The 27377-nt window shown below is 38.4% G+C and overlaps 1 protein-coding gene across 2 annotated transcripts in view; it reads left to right on the plus strand.

Moving 5' to 3' along the window:
- Positions 1–27377, plus strand: part of sdk1a (sidekick cell adhesion molecule 1a) — a 399871-nt gene that overhangs the window by 337038 nt on the left and 35456 nt on the right. For both annotated transcript variants that reach the window (XM_041785552.1, XM_041785551.1), the window contains 4 exons: positions 237–423; positions 2673–2771; positions 10786–10980; positions 23248–23449. In XM_041785552.1, the coding sequence (XP_041641486.1) occupies positions 237–423; positions 2673–2771; positions 10786–10980; positions 23248–23449 (683 nt within the window). The remainder of the gene's footprint in view (positions 1–236; positions 424–2672; positions 2772–10785; positions 10981–23247; positions 23450–27377) is intronic.

A 27377-nucleotide genomic window follows, 5' to 3' on the forward strand; every position in this document is an offset into this window, starting at 1 on the left:
GCTATTGCAAATATTTCCCTCCCACTGCACCAAAACGATTAAACTGAATTCATTGGAATTCACAAACAAGGGATGACTACTTAACTTTTCATCTAAAAATTCTGTTGATAGTATTTACAGAGCAACCATTTCTTGGTAAACTGCATCTACCTCTAAATTCGTCATGTCATTTATCTCTCCTTGTGTTTGTCATGACATATATGACAGTATACCTGTTCCTATGTGTCTCTGTCCAGGTGATGTACATTGAGAAGGAGTCTGAAATTTCCCCCAGCGTTCAGGTGGTGGAAGGAGAGAAAAGCATGACAATGTTCCTTGGAGGTCTCCAAAAATACACGCTGTACTCACTTCAGGTGTTGGCTTACACACGGATTGGTGATGGGCCACCTAGTAACCCCATACTGCTCCGAACCAAAGAAGATGGTAACGTTTCTCTTTCTTTCAGTCGTCATCTTGTCACTTACCTCTCTGCACAGCACTGTTGTCTCCTCCTCACCTCTGTGGCTATGTTAAACATCTTAGAGTGGCGTTATGGTGGAATTTGATTTGGTGCACTTTGACACTAAATCACTAACAGAAGCGCCCAAGCTAGAACTTACCTTCAGTTTTTTTACCCCCCGGTTTATCTACAGTTGTAGAGAATCCTTCTCTTTACACTGCTGCCAGGATGAAAGCTGGCAAAAGTAGAAAGTTTAATGTATCTAATGTGCTTGGATCAATAATATGACTAGTTGCGAAGTGAAGAACTTGAATTTTTTCCTCATCAAAGCATGAGTGAGTGCTATCTAGCAACATTAGCATGTTTGCATTACTTAACAGTCCTATTAGGATCACTATCAGTTGTCAGTCAGTGTTCTGGTGCTGTGATATTAGAACACAGTCATATTCTGCTCAAGTTGCAGCAATATTTGATGGCACAATTAGGAGAAGAATGTTCGGTGTTACTGAACTGTTCATTAAAAGACCAGCAAAGCGTCAACAGCATTAATCTGCTATTTGTTCTTCTCTGGATTCTGTTTCTCGGATGAGCTTCTATCGAACAATCACACAGGCTTGTCTCCTCATCAGTTTGTGCATTCAACATAACAACAACTTACTTTCAATAAAAAATAAACTGGCTAAGTACCATAGGTGGCCACTTAGACTGTCAGCTTCTCTATAATGCACAGCAGTAGAAAGCTTTCCCACCAGGAGGAGGTTCCATGAGTGTGACGTCAGCTGAAAGCTATGAACAGCAGGCAACCAAAGCTTTGTGAAATTGGGATGGATGCTAGTCTAAAAAAAATCCTTGTTCATAAAAATTGTCATACACTTACATCAACTATGGAACTCCTATTTTAAGGGTAGTATCTGCATAGTGTTGCTTTAACATCCTGCAGCTAGAAACCTTTCTCCCTGACTTCACTGATCCTCCTCTGAGTTCAGACCCCCTCAGCAGCCAGCACGTGGAGAACATATTGTGATCGTCACGTGCCTGCAGATCTCTTCAGATACAGCAGTAGAAGACTTTTTCAGGATGCCATGATCCCTGTCTTGTCCTGTTGAATAATAAAACAAGCACCCACTCTCACACATACACAGAAACACTCACATGCAAACACTCATTTTCTATCAAACAGTGTCACGTTTGAGAAGTTTTTCTCATTTCAAGATGAAACAAGAACAGGGAAGTCAATTCCCTTTAATGAAGCTTCATCTTGTCTGCCACACAAATGCACATACTATTCACACACATATGCAAACATGAACACACACACACACTTTCACCCTAGAAGAGAGGGGGTATTTATGAAAGGAAATTGCGTTTCTTATTTTGTGGCTTTAAAAAATGTATAAGATTGTCACTCAGTATTCATAAACCATAAAATCTGTATAACCCACACTTCCATCTAAATAGTTGGCTGGGGATCATATATATCAGGATGATTTGTGTACCATTATAAAGTGCTAAGGCATGCAATGTCATTACTGCAAGTGCATGCTGCTGCCATCACAGACTGCACAAGACCTAAATGTGATTGAAAATTCATCCCTTTCATTGTGTATTGCAAGCAGCTTCTTCTGCTTCACTGTTCAGAACGTGCTGGAAAACAAGGATACTAACCACACTGGCAGGGGTGTTTTGTGCCACTTTTTAACTGCTTTGCCCCTTCATCATGTCATATCTGCATTTAAAGAAAACAAGAAGTATACTGGTATGTACATAAACTGTGTGAATTGCTGGTACAACAAGTAACAGGTGGAGAAGGGCAGAGTAACATGTGGGCTGTGAGTCTATCTCATCACTGCAAGGCTGTGAGCTCAACTACCATATTACGCCTAGTAGATGCGCAGACTCCATACGGCTGAAACAGATGGTACTAAAAGCGCAACACAGCTGCACAGAAACTGCAAAATGTGGACTTTGCCAAATTAAATGAAATTGCCAGGCAGGAAACAGACTGAAGCTTATATACCGGGGTGACTTACACTTTGCTTCTCAACTAATTTTTTACCAAAATAACTACAGTTCTACTTGAGTGTGATAGTCTTGTACTTCTTCCATCTCTCTATTTTGAATATATAGCTGCTTATGTTGAAATAATCTTTCCATTACTGTCTGATGCTGATCTTTTTGTATGCTAATAAAGTTTTATTACTCTGACAACTTTTTTTCTCTGTTTTCTCCCTAGTCCCTGGCCCTGTTGTCAGGATGGTGTTTCCAGAAGTTCGATTGTCATCAGTAAGGGTGGTTTGGCAGCCACCGACAAACCCCAACGGAATCATATTAGGTACAAACACACACTCACACAATCACACATAAGATAACTGATATTTGAAAGCAACGCTGAAATCCTCACCTATTGTTTTCTGCTTTTATTGACAGAAGACTTATTTACAATTGATGGAGAACAGAGCTAGGCTTAGAGATAGAATGACTTAGCAGTTTTGAATACAGGCACACACAAAGGCTTGCACGCTCAATAACAGCACACATACACACATTGCTGTGATCTTCCAAGGGAAGAGAGGAAGTAAAAACTGTAAAATGGAAAAGAGCTGATGCTGTTTTTAGCTTTCAAACAAGGGTCAGTCTCTGTACTCCCCATCACAGAGCTAAGATTTGTTGGTGTTTATGTGCGCGTGCTCGTGTGAGAGGGAGAGGGTGTCAGTGATTAAGCATGCATCCGAGGAAAGGGCTATTACAGCTGCCGAAGCAAGACACCTTTTCCAATTCATACATAGCGGCACACTCTATACAATCACATATCACTTGTTCCTGAAAACTGCAAATCACAGGGAATGGAGTGAATCAGAGAAAACGGATTAATGAAGAGAAAAAGAGGCGAGAGGAATGGGAGAGCTGCTGAGCTGGAGAGAACAGAAGGGGGTAGACAGCAGAGAAGGGAGATGTATGGAGGTGAAAGGAGGGACAGGTGTGTGCGTGTATGCGTGTTTGTTGCACAGAGGGGGGAGAGTGGGATAGTGTTTGTCCTCTCAGTGGGAGAGGGAGTCGAGCAGGACAGTGTGAGTGATGTGTGACTGTAAGGAAAGAGGAGGACATTTAGTGCGACACCACCCTGTGACAGAGGGATGAGTGGGAGGGAAAATCTCCCTCTCTCTCGATCACAGAGAGACACACGGACACGCAGCCCCGCTGTGTCCTTGCTGGGAACGTAGCATCTGTGTGTAGAGGCTGTGTGTGTGTGCGTGTGTGTGTGTGTGTGTGTGTATGTGTTCATGTAGATACAAATAACTCAAGTGTATTGGCTTCTTTATTGCCCAGAGTGCGTCATTTCTCCTTTGGTTCTAACCCATAGGGGACTGACACAGAAGGTGGACAGAGGAGAAAAGGACCACAGAAGGTTCACAAATCTAATGTGGCACAAACAGTGAGGCACTAGTGTTTTATACATGACCTCTCCATTAATATAAAACAGCTTTACGCCCACAAAAATCCCTGTGACAATTAAAATCTCCACTCCAGTTCCATAACTAATACTAAATAGTATCAAGCTTGATCATAAAGTACATCTAGGTATGAAATCTTTCAAATTTTGCCATGAAAGAGTAAATATTCACACTGATAACTGCTTAAAACATGTTGATGCATGCTGCTGTCCCACAATGCAGTACTTAAGAAAAGACAGAGCTTTTCACAGCTTCACGGCATTATTCTCTCTTAGGCTTAATTGGATGTAGCAATTCAAAGGAGCAGTTTGATGCCCGTTGCCTCCATTTCCTGCTTTGTTACTATTTTTTGTTTTTGTTACTCAAAATGTATAAACTACCTGTCCAAGTGGTACACTGCAGCAATTACTATATTGTTTGCACACTCTGCAAGTTAGAATTTCAGAACAAAAGGGCATTCAGACACAAATAATACAAAGTTTGAACAATTTACTGGTGTGGTAATTTAATCAGGCAACATGGATAAATATTTCTTCAAGGGCCACAGTTTACCATTATTCGAATGATTGAGTCTTCTATCAGTGATTCTAGCATTTAATAGAGTTAACTTATAAGAGATATTTGCTTCTAAGCATTTCTTTATTAACTTTATCTTGTTAAAGATCAATGGCAGTAGACAAAATGAGAAAAACAGATTGGTGTCTTTAATAAATTTTTCCCAAAGGTAAGGTTGCCACAAGATTTCAGAAGTATTCAGACCGCTTGCAACCACATTTGAAATTTAGCTAAGGTGACTCCCATTTCTCTGGATCTTTGTTTCTACACCTAGACTGCAATAACCTTGCAAAGCAGATGGATACGCCCATTTCCGTGTTTCTTACTGTCAGCTCCATCTTGCAAAGCTCTCATCTGAATCGTTTTGGCCCGGTTAGAAAGTGACAGGACCAATCAGCTTTAACGGGCAGCACTTTCGGGTGTGGCAGAGCCGTGACATAAGCAGTCATCTAGAGGAGGCCAGTGTGGCTATGGCGGAAGACATTAGCGTGAATGCTGCTAAAGCATAAGTTTTATCAGAACTTGACGACATTTTTTTGTTAAAAGAAGAACAAAGAAAAGCATCGATTTGTTTTCTTTTTCAAAAAAACGGCAAAAGTCGTGTACTGACGTCCACAGTTGCCATGGTTCGCTATGCAGCTCTCTATGGAGTTTACTCTTGGGAGCAGCACACCTCGGTTTGGGACTACGACGTCACATGTTTTGTTGCTCCGATTGGCCCGTAAAGATGTGACAGATAGAATGTTCATCCAATTGCCCTCCAAGTTTTTTTTCAAAGGCTCTGTCCTTTCCTAAACACTGTCTGTAAGTGGTTTTCCAGCTGGATGTGTGGAACAAATCCATATTGTGTGTCAGGTTAAGACTGAAATTCATCTGTGGTAATTCAAGTTGACTGGACATGATTTGGAAAGGCGCAAACTCTCTGTTGAAGGCTTCACAGCTGACAATGTATATCAGAGCAAAAACCTTGCTCTGAGGTCAAATATCCTGCTTTTGGAGATGGGACAACTGTTACTGCAGCCTACCGATCTGGGCTAGACAGAAGCCTCTCTTCAGTGCCACATACATTAAAGCCAACTTGGAGTTTGCAAAAAAATATCACCTGAAGGATTCTCAGACTGTGAGAAACAAGATTCTCTGGTCTGATGAAACCAAGACGGAGCTGTTTGGCCTAAATTCTAAACGGTATGCCTGGAGGAAACCAGGCACCACTCATCGTCTGTCTAATAAAATCCCAACAGTGAAGCATGGTGGTGGCAGCATCATGCTGTGGGGGTGTTTTTCAGCAGCAGGGACTGGTCAGGGTTGAAGGAAAGCTGAACCGGACAAAATACAGAGATGTCTTCAATTAAAACCTGTTTCACAGTGCTTAGGACCTCACACTGGACCAGAGGTTTATCTTGACAATGACTGTAAGCACACAGCCAAGACAACACAGGAGTGGCCCAACCAAATCCCTGACTTAGACCCTATCTAACATCTCTGGAGAGATTTGAAAATGGCTGTCTACTGACAGTCCCAATCCAACCTGACTGAGCTTGAGAGGATTTGCTGAGAAGAATGGCAGAAAATTTCTGATCCAGGTGTGCAGAGCTTGTTGCTTGATATCTAAAAATGCATGAAGCTGTAAATGCTACCAATGAAGCTTCAAATAAGTACTGAGTAAAGTATCTGATTACTTATGTCAATGTGATATTTCAGTTTTTTTCTTGTAAATAAATTTGCAAAAAATTCTACATTTTTTTCACTTTGTCATTACAGGGGGATGAGTATAGATTAATAAGAGAAGAAATGAATTCAAACAATTGTAGCATCAAGCTGCAACATAACAAAGTTGAGAATGTGAAGGGGGTTTGAAGACTTTCTAAATGCACTGACTGTATGTGTAAAGAATTGATTTAAACAAAACCTCAAGGTAAATTTTAGTTATTGAGTTAGTCAGATTTTTTGAGGAATCGTTTTAGCCCTATACTCTGTACACGAGAGAGGAAAAAGTATGAGAATATTTTCATTCTAAGCAGTAAACACAGCAGCATATGAGTACAGCCAATCAAGTGGTCATTATTACTCCAATTAATGTATTCGTAAACCTGGATTTTAGTTCATCTTCAGGGCTTAGTGAACATACGATCCAATATAAATGCAGCAATGAAAAATCAAACACATAAAACTGTGAAATATTAACCATTTCATTAGGATCATAAGAGTAAAAAAGGCCTTATCATTTTATTAGGTACAAATTTTAGCCCTGCAGCTCTTTGTAATAGAAGGTTAGACTTCAGTTGTCATCATTGTTGTTCATTTTTATTAAAACAGAAAAGGCCGGTGAGCACTGAGCAGCTGAATCCAACAAAGTGTACAAAGGCAACTATTTTCCTTAAGAAACTAGAGACTGTAGAGGTCACATCTTTTGGGTGAAAAAGTCAGATAGGCTTTCAGTAACATCACACAGTCACTTTGTAATGGAGATTCAGCCTCATGTATCTGATTGGAGCTCCGTCCTAATAATATTCAGCCCAGAAGATAACGCTGTGCTCTGACCCAATTGTTTAGATGCACAAGGATTTGTTATCGAGCTGTTATCCAATAATCTTCCACATGCTGGGTTCACATTAATATACAATCAGACTATCTGATGAGATTATCACCCACACAACCAGATTATAAGCCTCTGAGCAGATTATTATTATAACTGTCTAACTGTGAACCAATCACCTCTGCACCCATTGTGTGTTTGTGTGAGCCTGTGGTTGTGTGTGGATTCAGGGTACGATACCATTTTCATATTGAGAGCCTTTGTGAGTCGCCAGTGGCCTGTGGAAAGCTATGTCTAGGATCAGTGGGTTTGACTGTGTGTGTGTATGTGTTGAAGGGTGTTAGTGTTATTACATGGCCTACTGCACATGAGAGAGAAACAGACACAAGACGAGCACAGTCAAGGGGACAAAGGGGAGGATGCATATTTGTATAATATATGAGGGGGAGTGACACATGCATGTTGACTGCTTGTTCTTGCTAGTTGTCTTTGTTTTGGTCATGCAAAACAGGAATTTATAGCCAAGTAGCAAATGTTAAATCTCCAGCAGGGATGCAATGATGAAAATAGTTGTTTAAAAAGTGAATTATCGGTGTCTGCAGATATGAAAGTTTCTGCTTACATTTAATACAGGTATTTTGGCTATGAAAATCTGCTTATGTTAGGTGTAAGTACTGGCCATACAAAAAAATTGAGTTTAAGGCTGGACCAACAGACCAAATTTAGCTGAAGTCTGTTCATCATCATTCCCTACACTTTGAGATGTGTTTTAATTTAGTTTAGTTTTTTCATCATCTAACTTTAAATTGTGCTTTAAGGATCGACGTTTAAGGTCTGAACTACATTTACATATTGTAATCGGTATCAGCTAAAATTAATTTATAGATATCTGCATAACGGATATCGGCAAAAATCCAATATTGTGTGTCCCTAATCTCCAGAATACGACCAGATAAGTTTAAGTGATTACAACAAGAGAAATCTTTGATTTTATACCTGAGGCAAAAAGACAAAACATGTAGGCTTTTCAACATACTAGATGCTAAAATTTAATGTAGTTCTAGTAAAAACAACAGCACCAAAAACAGATGTCTGAGGCTCTGAGTACAGGGAAATTTTGTGTTTTAAATTATCAATATTATGCAGGCAAAATCCTCCACACTGTGCAGAAATATGCCCATAAAAATATGCTGTGACACCCTCTGACTAGAGATGCAGAAGTTCTCTATGCAGTGTTAATTTTGTCAACTAAAACTATGACTCAAAATGTTTGTCAACAGCCTTTTTTTCCATGATGAAAACTAAACTAAGACTAGGCAGAGATAGATCTGTGATGAAAAAACTGACAAAAAGTAAGTTTAGTTTTCGTCAAGATGACTAAAACTACACTGAAATGTAATTTAGTTTTTGTCAGACGTTAAAAAAAACATGATAATTCTCCAATGTGGGTAAATCTGTCAAAAAACAAAAAACAAAAACAATGCATGTGTATCACTTATGCCTCTTAGCAATTGAAAGCAGGGAGCCCAGGTTTGGCAGAGTGCATAGAACACATTACTATGACTTTGTACCAGACTTAGGCAAGAAAATAAATTCCTGGACTAAAAGTAAAGACTGAAATGTGAGTAATTTTTATGGACTAAAACTAGTCAAAAACTAAAAAAGGATAGAAATGACTAAAATGCGACTAAAACTAAAAGACATGTAATCAAAAGACTAAGACTGGGACTTAAGTTAAAAAAAGCTGTCAAAATTAACACTGTCTCTATGTCCTATTGAACTGTTCACAGTCCAGTGCACGTTTGTGAATTGCAGTATTTTGAGTTTGTGCATACAGCTTGCTTCCCTGCATCATATATTTCTCAGAACTGGCTCTATTTTTGCATGGTCCACAGGCTTGGATGAGAAAACTCATCACTGTGCATAAATATTTAGTCCAGGGTCCAAAAGTAACAACCATTAAGTGCCAATCCACATAGATTTTCTGTTTGGCATGCCAGTTATAGAGTATTATGCACCACATGGCAAGTAAATGTGGGTACCAGAGTAGTCACTTAAAAGAAAACAATGGAGTTTAATAAATGAACAGTATGCACTGTAAATTCTGCCACCAAGGGGCTCTCTGTCAAACTAATAAAAAGTTATGACAAATAGAGATTATTGCTGCTCACCTCTGCCCATCTCCACCCATCTCTTCCCTTCTCTTGTTTTGCTCTGAGGACTCTGTTCAACAAAAACAGAGCTCCATACAATGTATTTGCTAAACTGTAAACCAGTGTTTTGGTCTGACTGATAAATTTCTCATAATGAGGGAGAAAAGCTGTTAATAGTGGCCTCCCACTGGTTTATCTGTGAGCTACTCACTAAGCATCGTGTGGTTACTCAAATAACAAACAGGAGGGAAACTTTTAACAGCTTTTCTCTCTCATTTTGAGGAATTCCCAAATCAAACCAAAATGCGTATTTACTGCTTGGTAAATACACTATATAAGGTCCCGTTTTTATATTGAATCCTGACTCAAAAGAAGTAAGCCACGGAGATTGGCATGTCGAGCAGAAGCCATTGTCTCTGATCAGCCTGTAAATTCATAGCGGGGCCACGATGTTAATAAAAATTTTTCAGCTAATGTAGACATGTTAGTGCAAAAATTCTGCATATAGTTTAAGTGAGCTTCTCCCTTACTCCCGTTGTCTGCATGGTAGAGTTATGCAGCAGTGCGCTTACACCACTGGCTGAAATAAACGCCAGCATCATACACAGGCAACACACAAGAACATCAACCCCCACATTTGTTGTGAAAAAGATCAATCCATATGGGTCAGAACACTTGTCTTTCAAGGAAAATCCCTGTGAAGACTTCAGTGAAATGAAATCAGCAATTTTGGGGTGTGTATGCAGTAGAGATTCACTGAAAACAGCCTGATTGGTTCTCACAGAGAAAAGGCTGTAAAGGGATTATATTTCATTGAGTTTGGTTGCTTTTAAATGGTTGATTTGACTTTTTCCATCCTCTCTTACTGTATCTGCATTTGTCACACAGGTAACTGACATCAATCAACCTAATGTTCATAAAGTTACACCACAGTTTTGTTTGGACATAACCATACAGACTCTGTTAACAGTGCTCTAAAAACTGGAGATATAGGGGCGCAGATAGCCAAGTTGTTAGGGTGTGCCCCATGTAGGTGGGTAGCCTGGGTTCAAGTTCACCCTATGGCTACTTTCTTACATGTGCCTCTCCACTCTCTCGTCCTTGTTTCTGATTCTGTCCACTGTCCTTCTCTCAGAATAAAGGCTTGAAAGGAAAAAAAATGGAAACATCATTTTCTTCCAAAGCTTTTGCTGCTCCTGTGAAATTCACCTAAAATACTTGGACAAAATACCAAGAAAACATACTGAAAACGATAATTAAAAAACTGAGGAAAGTGTTGAACCAAAGGCTTATTACACAGTTGCACCCCTGTCTCGTTCACTTGTAGCATTTTTTAGCTAGAGATATAACTGAGATTGGATAATTGATCCTTTCAGAATCTATTAGCCATTGAAATAACCAATATAGTTTTGTTTTTAAAGTAGAATTAAAAATTACCAAAATATCAGAAATTTGGAAAACCTTACTGTGCTGCATGGCTCTGCGTGATTCTGTTTCAGGCTTCTTTCCCATCTCATATTGTGCTGTCTTTGATTCCTGTGGGCTTTGTGATCTAAAGTAGGCCACAAAAACACACACAGAAGCACTCAGACACACAAAATATCCCACAGGTTTCAACTGTCTACTTTCTGTCTGTTCATCACTCACTAGGCTACCAGATCTCATACCGCCTGGACAGCAGGGACCCTCAGCGCTGGACCACAGTGGAGGTGGGCTCCAACGCCAGACAGTTCACCGTCACAGGACTCTCCTCTGAGCAGACCTACGTTTTCCGGCTCACTGCTCGCACCGCCATAGGCTGGGGGGAGGAACAGGAAGCTCTGGTTGTTACCACTGAACGCAGAGGTAAAGGACGCACTTACATGGTTTCTGATTTAATTCGATATCTGTTTCTTTAGCCATGCAGAACCCAGTTGAAACATCACCTGACCCCATGATCTTTCAAGCTGAAAGAAAAATATGGAGCTGACTTTTTTTTAAATTTTGTTGAAATCATGTAGTTGTAGAACCTTGCAGAGTGAATGAAAACAATCTCGATTTTACTGCCAAACAAGGACAATGATAGGCTAAGCTATTGGCTCCTTTTCAGCTGCAGTCAAAGAGAGACTTGCACTCATCAACATTAAAAAAATAATCCATTCATAAAATTAAACAATAAACTTAAAATGTGTAACAGTCAAAAATCTGATTCACACTCAGCTATATTTCAGGATGACTGGTTGCTTAATTGCCATTAATATTTCATAAGGAAAAAGGGAGAGTCTGTGCAAGTTTTGAGCCTCGCTACAAGCACTTTCCAACGTTTGATGGCACTAACTGATGCAAAGACAGAACACCACGGAGCAATGTTTAAGTTTGACTTAGAGAGGATCAAAGGGTTCTTCTTTGCTAGGAGTGGACTTCAAGGAAATCTTTTCAATGGTGGAAAAGTAGTACTGTAAGCTTTCTTAAAACATGTTTAGAGAAACATGAGGACATCCTTGGATGAAAATTCCCTACTCTTAGTCAGATCGAGGCAGTCAGACTCTGCTTTCACACACGTGTGTTACATTCATTCTAAAGCCGTTAAATTTGATTGTCTTCTTTCTGTTATCCTGCTGAAGGTGGAGCAGATTAGGTTTTCTTATGAAGGATTTGTCTTTCTTGCCTTTTTATTAACTGCTGGACATTGGTTCCAGTGGGAAAAGATAAAGTGACACATTTCCTTGCTCTAATCACTAGCTAGTAATGTATGCTTTCTGTTTTTAGCACTATCAGTCAAATGTTTTCTAACTGCGCCCACAAAATGCTGATTGTGTAGATCGGCTATGTTTTTAGCGATTATACAATAGTAAATAATAGTTTTTTTCTGCAGCTGAAATGTGACTTCTACAGGTTTTAAAAATGCAAAACCAACCACAGATATACAGTGGAAGAATAAAAGCCTTAAATGCACACTATGCAAATTCCACCACCAGGGGGCTCTCTGTCAGAAGAATGGCAAAAGTTGACCAATGATGTGCTGCTCAACTCCACCACTTCCACTTTATCCTAATTTTTTTTTAAAGAAGGGATTCTGTTCAATAGAACTGCAATCCATAAGTAGGGGTGGAAAGTAACTAATTAAATTTACTCAGGTTACTCTAATTGAGTCATTTTTTTGGGGTACTTGTGCTTTTTTAAGTACATTTTGAAATCAGTACCCTTAACTCTAGATAAGTAAGTTTTATCCATTGTAACTGTACTTGTGCTTCTGTTGACTACACAGTAGCACATAGGGAAAAAAATGATTCCACATTACATCCCGAAACAGCAAAAAATGGAGTGCTGATATCTAAATTACATTGCAAAGTGTGATTTTAACTCTATTCTAAGTGAAATGGTCTTCAGTGTTGGAGTTTTTTGTCAGTGTTGAGAAAGTTAGTGCAACTCTGAAATAGTCACCTGATCGATGCTCAGCCCATTGTGATTTCAAATCTGGGGGGATGCATTGGCAGACTTGCTTTGAATTTTACTTTATTGTAGAGATGTGACTTTACCTGAACAACCTGGTTGGAGATCTATTCTCTTGTCATTCTTGCCAATAAGGAGAGATCATATTTTACTGTACAACTCCTCAGTAGCTACTCAGCACTCAGTACTTGAAGTAAACTTTAAATGAAATACTTTTTACTTTACGTGAGTATATATTTAAAGACCAGTACTTTTACTTCTACTAAAGCACGTTTTAACCAGAGTAACTATACTTTTACTTGAGTACAATAGTTGTGTACATTTTCCACCTCTGTCCATAAGGTGTATTTACTAAGGAATAGATAACCATTTTCATTTTGTGCATGAATTTTACATTTTTTAATTAAAAAAACTCATCATGTCTCGGTCGATCTCTATTGGACTTGGAAATGTCTAGTAAATGTCCAGGGTTTAAGGGAAAGGGATAGTGTTATCCATTATGGTAGATGCTTAGGTGGCAGAGAATAATCAGAAACAATCACTACTAAGGAGCACAAAACATAAACAAGATTCAGCAACAGAGCAGCAGCTTACTGTAGAAGTTCCTGTTTTCTCTTGTAGCAGTCTTTGAAGTAACATCCAGCAACAATAATTACCTGTGTCTGTCATGGCGACTCTGTCATGGCAGCCGCTATGACAAGAATCAGATGTTTACAACTATAAAAGACAAGAATTTCTCTGACCTTAAAAACTGTTGGAATATTTGCGTAGTAATATATATATATATATATATATATATACAAAATCCAACTATATATATATATTTATACAGCATTGATGTAGTCATATTTTAAGACGTAGACATTTCAGGGCAGAGATGTTACATTGTGCACGTTTACTAGAGCATCTTTATTGTTGCCAGTTTCAGCTGTGCTTTTCCTGCAAGGCTAAATCAAAATGTCAATATCAAACAAGCCTAAAGGTAAAACCACTAAGTTGTGGGTGTTCATTGATGGAGTAGTTTTATAGGGAGGTATTAAGTCTGCTGAGTGCAAGCACCTAATATTGAAAACTATGTTAATAACCCTTTTTCCTTCAACCCTGTCTTAATATTCAAAGAAATAGGATCAGAAATAGAAGGATGTAAAGGTAAGACAGCAGTAAATCACATTCTAGTGGAGCCTGTAAAACAAGAATGCTCATTTTGCTCATGAAAAACCTTCTTTTTCCTCATTCCTACAAAGCTCTGGTTGAAAAATGATGTCTTAGCTTGGGAGCTTTGACTAATGACCAATAAAATTTTCTTTTTTTCAGTTAACCCTCATGATATTGGTATTATGTGCTCCATGTTGAATTTGCACCACAGCATGGTAATACTGTGTCTTAAAATTCACATTGAATTGTAATAATGCATGAGGATTTAATGTGTGTTTAATAAATCAGATTAGACATGAAATTTGGTTAATGAGCCCATTTTAAGTAGGAGTGACTTGATTTATATTCTTAATTTTACCTGTGCTCTTCAAAATGTTGGCCATTAGGAAGGTCTATTACGGGAGACAACTGCAATTATTTTATGGGTGTTTTGTCCTCTCTTTTCTTATTAACTTTCAAATGGTCAAAGATTATATTTGGTCACTTATTTCATTCAGCAGAGCTAGTGAAGGAAGAGCCTGAAAAGGTTAGGTGAAAGTTTTAGCATATTAAAATTTATGATCTCTGCAGCGTGACATGGAGGTTTAATGAGTTGTGGTTGATGTGAAGTCTTCACAGAGGTAAAGTAAAAGAAAGAAAAATACAGGAGCTCAAAGCTGTGAGCTCAGGGAGGATTGGGACTTCTACAGAAGCATTTATATACAGAATCCATATGTAGTGTGAAAGTACAAGCACAAGATTTTAACAACTATGAACTTTTTAAAGTGTGGCTCCTGCAGAACAAAATTACATGACATTTTGAAACTCAAGTGAATGAAAAGCTTAATGTAGATGTGGAAATCAGCAGGTATTAGACCTCCTGCGGGGGAATAATGCAGCCAGGAGTTTGAAAAATTGCTTGGGGGTCCAAGCAACAGTAGTTAGTTGAAAAGTCAGCAGAGCATAAGCAGGCTTGTTGTACTGTTATAAAATATATGACATTATGAAACTATTTTCACTTTCAAAATTTAAAAACGTTATTGAATTATCTATTGTGTACAATGAATTATGTTGTCACTTCATGGTTTCAAATCTGTTTTGAACATTTAGATTTCTGTGAAGGCTGGCTAGGACTACAGAATTGTGGCACAATTATCACCTGACCCGACCTGTAGGCCCTGAAAATCTGTTGTTTGATCTCATGCAGAGTGTCCCAGTGAACAGCGATCAAGGACACATCTGAGACACCTTACAATTGCTCACAGACTCCTGACAGGAAGTCTAGCATGTTTAATATTTGTCCTGTCTCCCACAATTTGTTTTGTGACTTCAGTGGTGTTTACCAATGAGAACACAGAGCACTCTGCATGCACAACAGTCACAAAACTTAAACAAAGCAAAGGGAGACAGGATAGATGAAGTAGTTGCCGTGAGATGGAACTATAAAACAGGAAAAAGTTTGCAGAGGTTTTCCAGAAACAAACCCACCATTATGGTTTGTTTTTGAGGGGCTTCAAGCCTGAAAAAAGAGCAATGTTGGAGAGAAATAGCAGGCAAACTCCAGCAACACAGTTAGTAACTGCTGTTAGCAGCAAGCTAGTCTATCATTTATCATGGTGTTTGGATGGACAAACAAACATTGTACAGTGAACATATTGTTGCCTGTCAGTCATACCATGGCATGAATTTATGGCCTAATCTGACATACTGACAATGGTCACTGACGAAGAAGTGTAGTCTGAGCCAGCCTTTAGACATCTCTGGATTGAGAGCTCCAAATTTTCTTGAGCATCTTTATGGTTCAGTCTCTGGATTGACTGGCAACCCTAGATTGTAGTAACCTTGCAAATCCATCTTGCAAAGATCCCATCTGAACCGTTTTGGCCTGGTTAGAAAGTGACAGGACCAATCAGTGTCGGGGGGCAGTGCTTTCAAGTGTGGCAGAGTCGTAACATATGCAAGCAGCAACAAGAGGCTGGTGCAATAATGGCAGAAGATGTTAGCATGGATGCTGCTAAATTGTACGTTTTATCAGAACTTGACGACATTTCTTTGTTAAAAGAAGAACAAAGAACAGCATCAAGTTGTTTTCTTTTCAAAAACAACAAAAGTTGAGTATTGACATGTCTACAGTCGCCATGGTTCAGGTTATGCAGTTCTCTATGGGGTTTAGTTGTCGGTAGTGGCGCACCTTGGTTTGGGGCTACAACAACATGTGTTTTGTTGCTCTGATTGGCCCGTAAAGATGGGACAGACAGAATGTTCATCCAATCACCCTCAAAGTTTTTTTTTCATAGGCTCTGCCCTTTCCCAGACATTGTCTATGGAAGGTTTACCAAATGGATGTGGGGAACAAATCCAGCTGGCGTGTCTGGTTAAGAATGTAGACAATTTTGGGAAATGGTAGATGGACTTGAGCTTTACAGCTCAAGCGTCTGAGAACTGTGCAGTGTGTGCCCAAAAACATAAATAATTTCCACCGATCATATTCTGAACCAGACTGATACCATGCTTATTTCTGGTGGGTGTAAATGTGGCTTCCAGTGCTTCTGCAGTTCCCCAAGTGGATATTTTTTGTACTTCCACTTTGGCTTCATTTTGTGCCACAGAGATGGTACAAAAGAAGTGGCCACTTACTGGTGTTCGGGGTGCAGCAGGATTGGATTCCTTCTTTCATCCAGTGTCAGCTGGTATCAGCCACCTCCCACTGTAGTGTACAGACTGTGAAAATAGCAGTTTTCAAGAAAGCATGAACACACCAACCCTGACTCTGACAGACAGCCCAGCCTCTGTCAAGATGTTGGAGGCTGTGCACTGAGTGTTACTCTCCTAGGAGAGTTTTGTCTTCTAAAACCTCTAACAGTGTAGTGTATCCTCCAACACACAGTCAGCACAGTGAGTTGACTGTTAAAGAGGTAACATTCAGGGTAAGCTTTGTGGGTCTTTACCCTTCAGTGTAGAAACAAATTAAAAGTTGTTTTATCCTCCTTAGAGTCAGTGATGCTTTAATCTCATCTTGTCTAGATATATTCAAAACACTCTTGTTATGCTTCACTTAGCTGTTTTTGTGTCTGCAGCTCATTCTGAATGACGCAACCAGTTTTTTTATTTATTTCAAAGCTGTTAAGTAAAACACAACTTCTTGTATCTCTCCAGTATCATTTCACAGTCATCAAAAAGGAAGATTTTGCTGTTTCTTGCGAACCATTAATAAAACTCTTTGTAAGTTGCTGCTGATCTTATTTGGAGGATGGTCTATGTCCTGAAAAGACTAAAATGGTAATTACAAATACATCAGAATATACTAACAAATATATGTGTTTAACATAGTCAATGACAGTATTTCACTCATGATTATTTAACTTTCTTCAACAATTTCTGTGCATTTCTTTCTCCAGTTGTGTCTAAAATCAACCCGATCATCTTAATGTGTTTATCCTGCCTTATATGTAAAGTAAGTTGATTCATATAAGGCAGGGGTGTCCAAACTACCCGAGGGCCAAGCGGCCCATTTTTGATTGGCCCGCAGGAAATTCTAGAGATAAAATGAAATATGGCCCACATTAAAACATGAAGCCTGTGCTTAACTGTATTGTACTTCTTATTTTCAGCACAAGGCAGTGCAACCATGTTAAATCTGTAAACAAACATTTTGACAAGAAGATATCTTGATTAAAACCATCCTGATGAGTTATCACAGCAAATAGCAGCACCAATAACTTTTCAGGGGCAGAGCCAGTGGTAGCGAGGGCAAAATGGGGCCCCATTAAAATCGGATTGGTTCCCCAAAATCCTGAAAATGACTCTCCATTTGCCCTGTCAGCCATTACCTAGCCATTTAGGTATACTCAATCACTAAGCATGTATTAACTTACATTGGGTTAGTCTTACTAACTTTAAAATCCTCATGGTGAGGAATATGAAAGTGACCCCACCGTGCTTATGTATTTGTATATGTGGCTCTCTGTGAAAAAAGTGTGGACACTCCTGATGTAAGGTGTTCCATCTACTGCCTGAGTCTGTGTTTATTTACTCCAATTTTTATACTGCAGTGTTTGTTCCGTGAGCCACAGCCTGATGTTTCCAGTGTAAACTCACTACTAAAGATGATTGTATTGTCATCTGTCAGTTCCGTTTCAACAACATCCATTGCATTTCAGGATTTCTCAGAATTACATACTTATGTAGTATCCCTTTTTTCCTGGACTGCTCTGGTCAGCAGAATCAAGCTGTACAGTGAAGGTGGGCATATAGATTCTTCAGTTCAAGGTTAAAGTTTGAGTGCCTGGCGGTGTTGGAAGTTTTAAACACTCCTGAGCAGAGAAAAAAATGATCCTACCAGAGTGAAATATCACTTAAATGAAGTAAGAGAGTGTGGTGTCTCAGTTTGTTAACACATGGATAACTTTGGTTTAAACAGAGCTCTCATACTTTGATATGTCATCCCTGATCTGTCTTTCCAATTTTCTCTGTCAGGCAGCACAGAGTGAGTCTAGTAAAGCAAAGAAATGCAACAAAAGTCCCGATATTAAAATGTGACAGTGAACTGAATTTTTATGAAAACCTGGAATCACAATGTCAGACATTCTTCTTGGAGCTATTAGTTTGTGTAGTGCATTTAAATTGGATCAGATATCATAACATCGAGAGCATCATTATCAGGGTTTTGGGAGAATAGATCTCAGTGGTTCCACTTCAGTAACATAATGGTTCATTTTCACTGGGAGATAGACGGAGCAGCCTAATAGAGATTTCTTTCTGATGATGCCAAAAAGACCAACTTAATCCCCTGAAAAAGAAAATTGGCTTTTTGAGTGTGCTTTGTATGTAAGTGATGGTGGCTGTGTGCTTGTGTGAAAGAATTTGAGAAAGTTCCTTTTAAAGAGATTTTTCTACACTAATTTTTCTCCAAGAGGGTGATAACTGATTACGTAATGGATGTCGTACAGTAATATATTTAATTGAAATCCTTACGCCTTAACCGTAGCTTTTCTTTCCTTTAGAATGAACAGCATCTCTTTTTCAGACACGCCACTTCCACCACTCTACTCCTCTCTCCCTTGCATTGCAGTCAACACTCGTGTAAGTGCTAAAAGGGCAGCACTTGTTCAGACATTTATGAGTTTATTATCAGAACACGATCTTAACTGAGGAACAGAATAAGAGCAGACAGAGGCAGAGACACAGATGGTATCAGGCAAACTAAAGAGGGAGAAAATACTCAAATCTGGAGTGTAGAGAAGATTAGGGGCATGAGGCGAAGAGAAATAACGTGCTTTAAGCCTTTAATGCATGAATTTTTAAATAACAGAGCAAGATGTTTTAATGTTATTTTCTATTTCCTAAGACGTGCAAAGTGATGTTAATTTTTCATGTTTTGATATTCATACATTTTGTGGAAGTTACAGATGCATGCAATACTCAAGTGGAAAAATTTGTATATGTAGTCAATTTTTTGAATTGCTGGATTTGGAAAGTTAACCCCTATCAATCACATTTTTGATCATAAACTTTTAATTCCATATTGAGTGTGTGACAGCTATAATGACCAGTGCCTTGGTGCCTTGCACTGTCCAATGTTAACATCATACTATTGTTGTGTACATAACTGGCTGCTAGTAAGAGTACGTCATTTACATTAACATGTGTCACTTTGATTGCTTTTGACTACACAGTGTTAACCGTATATACCTCCAGTTCTAATTTTATCTAATTTTATTTAGATCAGTTATGTTGCTTTTTCTTATTTAGTTCTTTTGTATTTTTAACACCTTTTTTCTCTGTATTGTGGTGCTACAATGCCAGAATTTCCCCCTATCTTACCATCTTATTTTATCTTGATTTGGGAATCAGGTTCATGCAAAGAGATGAGTTTAATGATCTTGACTTTTAGAGTTTGTATTTAAAAGTGCTGAAGAGTGCTGCACTGCTACACCTGTATGGTCTGAAACCATGACTGAAAGGTATCAGACACCCTTTATTTATTTATTTTTTTATTCTGAAAGGCCACCTAAACACGGCATATAGGTGGAAAAGTAGCGTTTTCCTCTGCAGTTTTGTTCTTCTTTTTTCTTCTTTTTAAATATTAAGAAAAAAGTATAACATGGGAGAGGTGATGTGTACATACAGGTTAAGTCCAAAATATCACAAATAGAGTCCAGAGGAGATAAAGTTCATTACAATTACAACAAGAATGTAGTTTGCTAAGATTAGATAGTCCTAGAAGATCCTTTAATAGTCACCTGCACAAAGTCTGTGTAATCTGAGTGGGTTACCCATGTAAGGGTTGATGTTTAAGGTAAGAGAATTTCTCAAAAACTCTTCTTTGTTATGCTTTTACTTTCTCATTTGTGCCATTCTGGGATAACAAAAAAAGATACTTACCCCATGTTCAGAATTAAAAATGCTTTTATTTTAAAAGAATAATGAACTTCTAGAAGATCAGAAGTAATTGGCTGTGGTTTAACTCAGGAGAAAAGGCCTTATAGAAATATAATGAAAACAGCTAAAAGGAATGTTTAAGAAAGTGAAATCTTGATACCAGAAGGTGCTAAATTAATTTTAAATTGAAAAAAGGCATTTAAAGGAGCAGTAGTTTCCTCATTTCCATCACCGTGAGAGCAGTAGTAGCATTACTGAAGTCATCGCAATTATTGTGTTAATCAGTGCTGACAGCCCTTATTGTTTATAGGCATAAAAAATAATGTATTGTTTTTTCCTTTAACACATGCTCAGTTTGTCACATGACATACCCACTGAGGTAGGAAAAATAAATTCTGAGCTCTTGAATTTGAATTTTGAAGGTTTTCTGTCTTTGAGTTGAAGTCCCTTGATTAGATTAAAATTCCTGAGTTTGCCTGAAATGTAAAACAGCAGAAATATCATTGTAGAGCATTGACTTGAATTTAGACTTGAGCTTAGTCCATAGAATCATTTTGAAATAAACAAAGGCAGTGGGTCGCTGAGACTTTTTAAGCAGGTCATAAATGTGTGCCTGGAAAAAAAAAATGTGCCAAAAAGCCTATGGAAGTCTTTAAAAGCATGCTTATTTTACCTCTCTCCTTGATTTCGCCACATTGTTTGCACTGTCTAAGGTCCAAACTGCTCTATTTTTCTTTAAATGAATCAGATTGATCAAAAAGTATCAGAAAATTGGGTCAAAATTTCTCACTGAGGAGTTAATGGCTAGTCCTTGGGCTCTGCCAGTTGAGAACCACTGAACTAAGGTAATACCTCACCCAACCTCACCCAAATTAATCCCTAGCCAGTGCTCACTGAAGTGAAACATTCCTACTGTGCGTTTAATGCATGTGTAAAAATTTCTCCATGTCACATAGCTAGAGCCAAAACAATCTATATTGATAGTGACTCCCCAGGCCATCTTTTATCTCTAAAGTAAATAATGGAGACAAAGACAAAATCATGCCAGAAGAACCACAGCCTGTTGAGAAATTATTCCTTTGATGCTGCCGTGGTTACATGTCTTATTTCATTTCAATATGCATGCATTGCATCAGTCATACATATGCATATGTGATGTTAATGTAGACAGCCATGTTCGTTGTTATTGGTGGCATATGTTCCATGAGAGTCTCCATGTGTGCTGATGACGATTTATTTCAACATGTGTGGGCTCAGAAAATGCAAATTAAAAGCAAATCAGGAATGAGTGGAAAAAGCAGATAGATGTGCAGTCTGAAAGTTTATTTGCATATAAGTAAGTTTCAGTTGATTATCTGCAGGGAAATTATCTCTGAAACACTATGTTAATAATTAGCCTGGTCTTTATTATGCCATCAACACAAATGTTCGTTTGTATGTTTTGCATAAATTCTATTGACAGACTTTAAGAGCAGCAGCTGCAGAGAAGTCATCAAAGGCCAAATAAATTAAGAACAGACTTACCCTCAAGTTTTCCAAATATGTCTTGATGTTTACACTTCATAAACAAAATCAATTCATTTGTACAATTTAAATAGATTAATAAAAAAAACATTTTAAAAGAAGCTGTTTTGCTCCAGCCTATTAATGCATTGTCAGTGCTCTAACTAAACCTTCCCCCCAGAATAACTGCCAGAGACTGGAGACTCCTCCATTCCTCCGTGGTTAAAGCATATTACACTCACTAAAAGGCCTTTCCCAACACACAATTGAACTCATTCTAAGCACGTATTTTAACAATAATGACTATACTATACTATTGGCAATCATTTCGAATTTTTCATTGTTTTTGGGAGGCATCTTATAGTCCCCTCTTTGGTGTCTTGCAACCCCCACTCTGGGAACCACTGCTCCAAAACACACATGGCTTGTGTGCAGTCTCATTTTATGCTAACAATGCATTTAAAACTCCTGTGAGGAACTTTAAGGATCAGTCTAATTTCTAAGTATTAACCTCTACCCCACCCAAAGCTTTCAAGCACCCCATTGCCCCTTAATACAAAATCACAAGGGGTACTGGTGAAATCTTCCCCTTTGAAGTGGGATGACCCTTCAAGCTACTGACATTTCATCAGTAATTGTCAACATTTTGGGCTTTTTTTGCATTTATTGTTAGAGGTAAGATAGTAGATGGTTGGAAACAGGGATGAGAGAGTGGAAAATGATATCCAGTGAAAGACCCACAGACCAGACTTGAGCCTGGAGTACATGGGGCGCAACCTAACCACAAGGCCATCTACGCTTCAAGTGATTTTTTAAAATTCTAATTGGACACCAAAAGGCCCTCACTACATTGAAACAACCTTAAATACTGATGTAAGATCATTGGCATAATGTTGGTACGGTCCTGCGAGATTTGCTGTGACATATGGTTTGGTGTGGGCCTCTGAAAATCTCTGTTTGAAGGGCCATGTAGCTTTATCACTATATCCTACCCCTCTTTCTAGAATCACGATGACCTACCCCTTGATGTTTTTTTTTTCTTTTTCTTGCCTAACTTGACACCTACCAAGCAGCAGCAGTTATAGACCTTAAAAAGAATGATGTAAAGATTGCCAGACTTGTTGCTGATCTCCAGGCTTGCTTTGCTGTTCTTAGTCCGTCGTATCAGCAGCTATATCTAAATGAAGGGCTTGCCTTTGGGCTGACTTTTTATTTCTGTTTTTTGAGCATTGAGCAAACTCCTAAGTCACAACAGTGTACAATGCTCTGTCCTTACTTCTCACCCAGAATAGAGCATCCAGAAATACTAAGTCTTTTCTCTAATTAACCAAAAAAAAAAGAAAAAATACAAACAAATGCAAAAGCCTAAGATAGTCATGATCACATTCTGTTATACCACAAAAGAAAACACTTTTAAGTTACAAAAAAAAAAAAAAATCATAAAATGCTCCGATAATCAACTGGGATCATCTTTTGTTTTAATTCTTTTAAGAATACTTAAGTTGTTTTTGCCTTTTCCCTTCTCCTAGTTCCACTTCAATGCATTTTTCTTATCTTTGTCACATCATATTTGTACTCTCTTCCTTTTCAAATCTCCTCTGCCGCTTTTTATCTCCTCAAATGCTCATTTTTTATTTTTCTATTTCTGCCTTATATTCACAGAGCGTCCACAGCCCCCCAGGAAATTGTCTGCTCCTCAGGACGGAGTTGAATCTCGCCGTCTTCGTCTGATCTGGGTGACAGGTAGCTCGGGCTCCTCCCCTCTGAGATACTTCACTCTGCAGGCCAAAGAGCTGCCTAAAGGGGACTGGGACACCCACACTGCTGACATCCCACACAATGCAACCAACTGGACTGTAGACAGGTAAACATGCCTTTCTATGTACATTTACATTCACACGTAAGCACTGAAACATGTCTGCTTCTGAATTAACAGTGTTACATGTGGCATGCTGTTTGCTTCCTCTCCCTCAAAGTGCGACTTTCAGATTAGAAGTCAGTAGTAGCAGATGTGTATCTGTTGTGTCATATCAATTTAATGCTTGCATCTAGTACACATTAGTACTAATTAAGATGACAGAGAATGATCTTGGGCAGCCTCTGATCTTTTGTCATTGTTAAACATGAGGAAAATGTTAACTCTCAAAATAAGATAGTAATGAAAATCATCAAAATCAACAATCAGCTAAAAGTTGTTTTAAACATTGGCTTTTCTTCTGCTTGTTTATCAACTTGGTCGGATGTTGACTTTGCCAAGGACCTCTTAGCTTCAACCTCAGTGTTCAAGCATAAATTTATGTGTTAAGCTGAGCTGAGAAGTGTGTTTCCAAAGCCTCTTTAGAAGATTCTTGTTTTAAAAGAAATTATTCTGAAGTATTAAAAAAAACCCTGGATTTTTTTTAGTAACTTGTCATGCAAAGCTAATCAAATCTGCAGCCAGTGTTTCTGGAATGCTCTGATAGCCTTGTGTTTATGTCTCACCCAACATTTGACGGTGGTGGTCCTCCTAGTGAGTGGTTCAGATTTAAGTCCACCTGTTGCTTCCTTACTGCATGTCATTACCCGCTCTCTGTCCCAATTTCCAGTAAGGATGTTCCTAAGTGTCTATTTCCCTATTTGGCGTAAACGCTCATTTACATTTCGTTTAATCAACTAGTCTAAAAAGGAGAAAATTTCTAGAAAACAGTTAAAGTCCTTACAGGGTCATTGTGTTAGCCTGATATACTCTCTACAGTGTGGCTAACATTACAAGCTAGCGCTGCCAGCCTTTGTTCCTTTTTGCAGATTGATATTGTGCTTTGATGCGTGGTCTCTTTTCACCTCGAGTGGAAGTTTCAATTTATTACTTTAAAAAACTGTTGTACCACGGTGTTCCTACTACACACTAACCGCTAAGCCACTGCTGAGCTTCTCATGTTTACATCCATGAAGTGCTAGACAGGAAGGCAGTGGCCATTAACTGAAGCTCTAGTGGCAGGGGGTCATTACCAGTTAAAAGAGTATTATAGAGCGGGATTTCCTGCCTGTGTTTATATAAAGTGATAGGTAATTTGTTTAACCGTCTCGTAAACCCCGCACTGGCTGATTTGACAAACAAATTTAACTGTTTTAGCAATTAATCGCGTGCATCCCTAATTTCAAGCCACATCCACTGTCTTATAAAGGCAAAAAGCCCAAAAATAAATCTTCAACAAAACAATTTGTCATTTTTCAAGATGAGTGCTCAAAAATCATCTACCTCCAGTTTAGATCAAGAACCCTTTTTTTTATATATAATTTGAATTGGTTTGGGAGTACATTGTAAGCAACATATGTGCTATATAGGAAAATAGGGATGACTGATAGCTCGGTGTGGTCAGAGCAAAGGTGAAGACATATCAGGCAATTTTTGGATTCTTTTGGAAAATTGTGGAAAAGTTATGCTCACTTAAGGGGGAGAAACGAGGCGCTTCAAGCATGAAAAATGTAAAAATGAGGATGGAAATACTTCAAAAGCCTTATGGATAAATAATTTAAAAATCCAACATGTTTGACCATTAATGTCCCCATCAGGGCTTTGCTAACTAATATTTCTGGTGTGGTCACCCCTTTTGATCTACTACAGCCTATGATTGGCAGTCACAGTAATCAGACATATTTATACAATGCATTAAGAGGAATTTATATCTGATTTGAGAAATCAGATAAGGTAATTGGAAATACTTTGTGTGGATATAGCTCAATGTGCACTAAAAACTGTATTTGAGCTCAGACTGCATTTGGAGGCGGTCTGGGATGCCTTCATCCAGTTTGGATTGGTTGTGTCGACGCAGCGCATACTGGCAGAAAGAAGAAAGTGAAAGTATGCAGTTATTCACTGTACATACATAACAATGTCATATTGTTGAACAATTTATCAGAGATTCATTAACTGTCATATTCATTGGAAGAGAAAGACTGGCCAGGTGAGAGTTTTCAACAAGACTAATGAATGATGGTGTGGCTGCCTCTATGCAGGGTGTCTGAAAAGTTTTAAAAAGTATTAAAATTAATTTAGCAAAAATATAAGTTTTTAAAAAGCAGTGAAGTCTTTAATTTTTAACCATATGTCCTTAAATTTTGTAGCTGTTTTCTGTTTTCATATTAGTCAAAAGAGTTTGTTGGCTAGTTTTTCTTCTGTATTTTTACATTTAGTTGTAATCACAAGTTAGATTCTGATGGAATTCCACCAGATAGGATGACAGTCTGCACGCTTGTCTATGTCCCGGCCCGTTGAGCTATCAGTGCATCCTCAAAGTACTGCTGTGTGCCTAGCTAGCAATTTAACTATGTGACTGAGGGATATGTGCATGTAAATGACAGGTAAATGCAAGTTTTCTGAGAAAAGGTTGGAGGAGTTGGAGCTGTGGATTTGGCCAATATTGTAAACATTTAAAAAGCAGCTTTGCAGTGAAGCTTTTGCCTAGAGTAAAACTAGTACAGAGTCTGTTAAAATCCCTGAGCATGGCATTGTTATATAAAATTTAAATAACTTTTGAACCATAAATTGTAGCAAATTACTTATTTTCCCCAGAAAATCCTCTGTTGTGCCGTTCTAATGACACTATATGTGCCTCTGTTGCTTTTACAGAGCATTTTCTAGCAAGCCTGGATGTTGGGTGGCTTTCCAGATTCTTTAAAGGTTAAATCCACACCAGTAACTCCAACATTGAACCTCTCTTTATCCATTTATCCACTTTTCCATTATTCCTGCAGCTAGCTGCTAATTTTGCCACTATATTGTCTGTTTTTGTCCCACAGTGTACTGTGACTGGGCTGTGACAACCTTTGGCAGGCTGTTCCTTTGTTATGGCATGCTTTGCCAAACAGCGTGTATGCAAACACTTGAAAACTGGAGGAGAGAGCCTGAGTGACTCATAATGAAGAGAAAGAGACACTGAGAGGCTGGGGTGTGTCCCTTTTTGTCACTGCAGACAGGAACTGCTTTGAATAACGGCTCAAATTTCCAAAAGCACAAGGTCTTTTGAAGACCTTTTGTCACACAATGATTATTTATTCATTTTTTGGGCCCAAAAAGAGGGGAGCTCAAGTTTGTGCAAAAAAAACTTAGTCATTATTGTTGACTGAGTGTAAGACATAAAGAAATCTTTGAGTTTTTATTTCCATTTAGGGTTTTTTGTCCTTATAGACCCATAACTATGTTTTTTAATTCAAGTGACATTGCTCTAATACACATATTCTTTTAAGTCTAGTTTAGCTTTCATTACTGAGCCATGCTGGACTTGAACTTGTTAGAGCATCTGTAAAAAAAAAAAAAAAGGAAAAAAAAAAGGTGTGTGTTGATGCTTCCCCGGGGAGAGCACTGGACAGAGAGAGGGGGCTGCTGTGAATTCTGAAAGCAAACAACAGAGAATTATAACAAAGAGGGGAAAGTTTTATTTATTTAGCACACAAAGTTCTGAAAATGGTTTTTGGAGGAGAGAAAAAAACACTGAAATAACAACAACAAAAAACACCAGGGATGGAAGAGTAATCATAATCACTGCAGAAATGTAGAGGATCTCAGTCGCCTAATCACACAGGCACAGCAGGAAATGCTCTCTGTTTTTGGAGCTGAATACTTTTTTTCTCACTCTACCTTCATGCTTAAAATTGTACCACTTTTCAGTCTTTCTATCTTGTTTGACTTTTGGTATGCATGATTCCACCTCCTTTCTGCCATCCTGTTTGTAAAAAATCATCAGATGTAAAGATGGTTTTCTAGCATCATATCCAGTCATCCCTTTGAAGAGGGCATGTCCTTCTCTCATGTT

The sequence above is a fragment of the Cheilinus undulatus genome, linkage group 4 (assembly GCF_018320785.1).
Source record: "Cheilinus undulatus linkage group 4, ASM1832078v1, whole genome shotgun sequence".
NCBI classification, from domain to species: domain Eukaryota; kingdom Metazoa; phylum Chordata; class Actinopteri; order Labriformes; family Labridae; genus Cheilinus; species Cheilinus undulatus.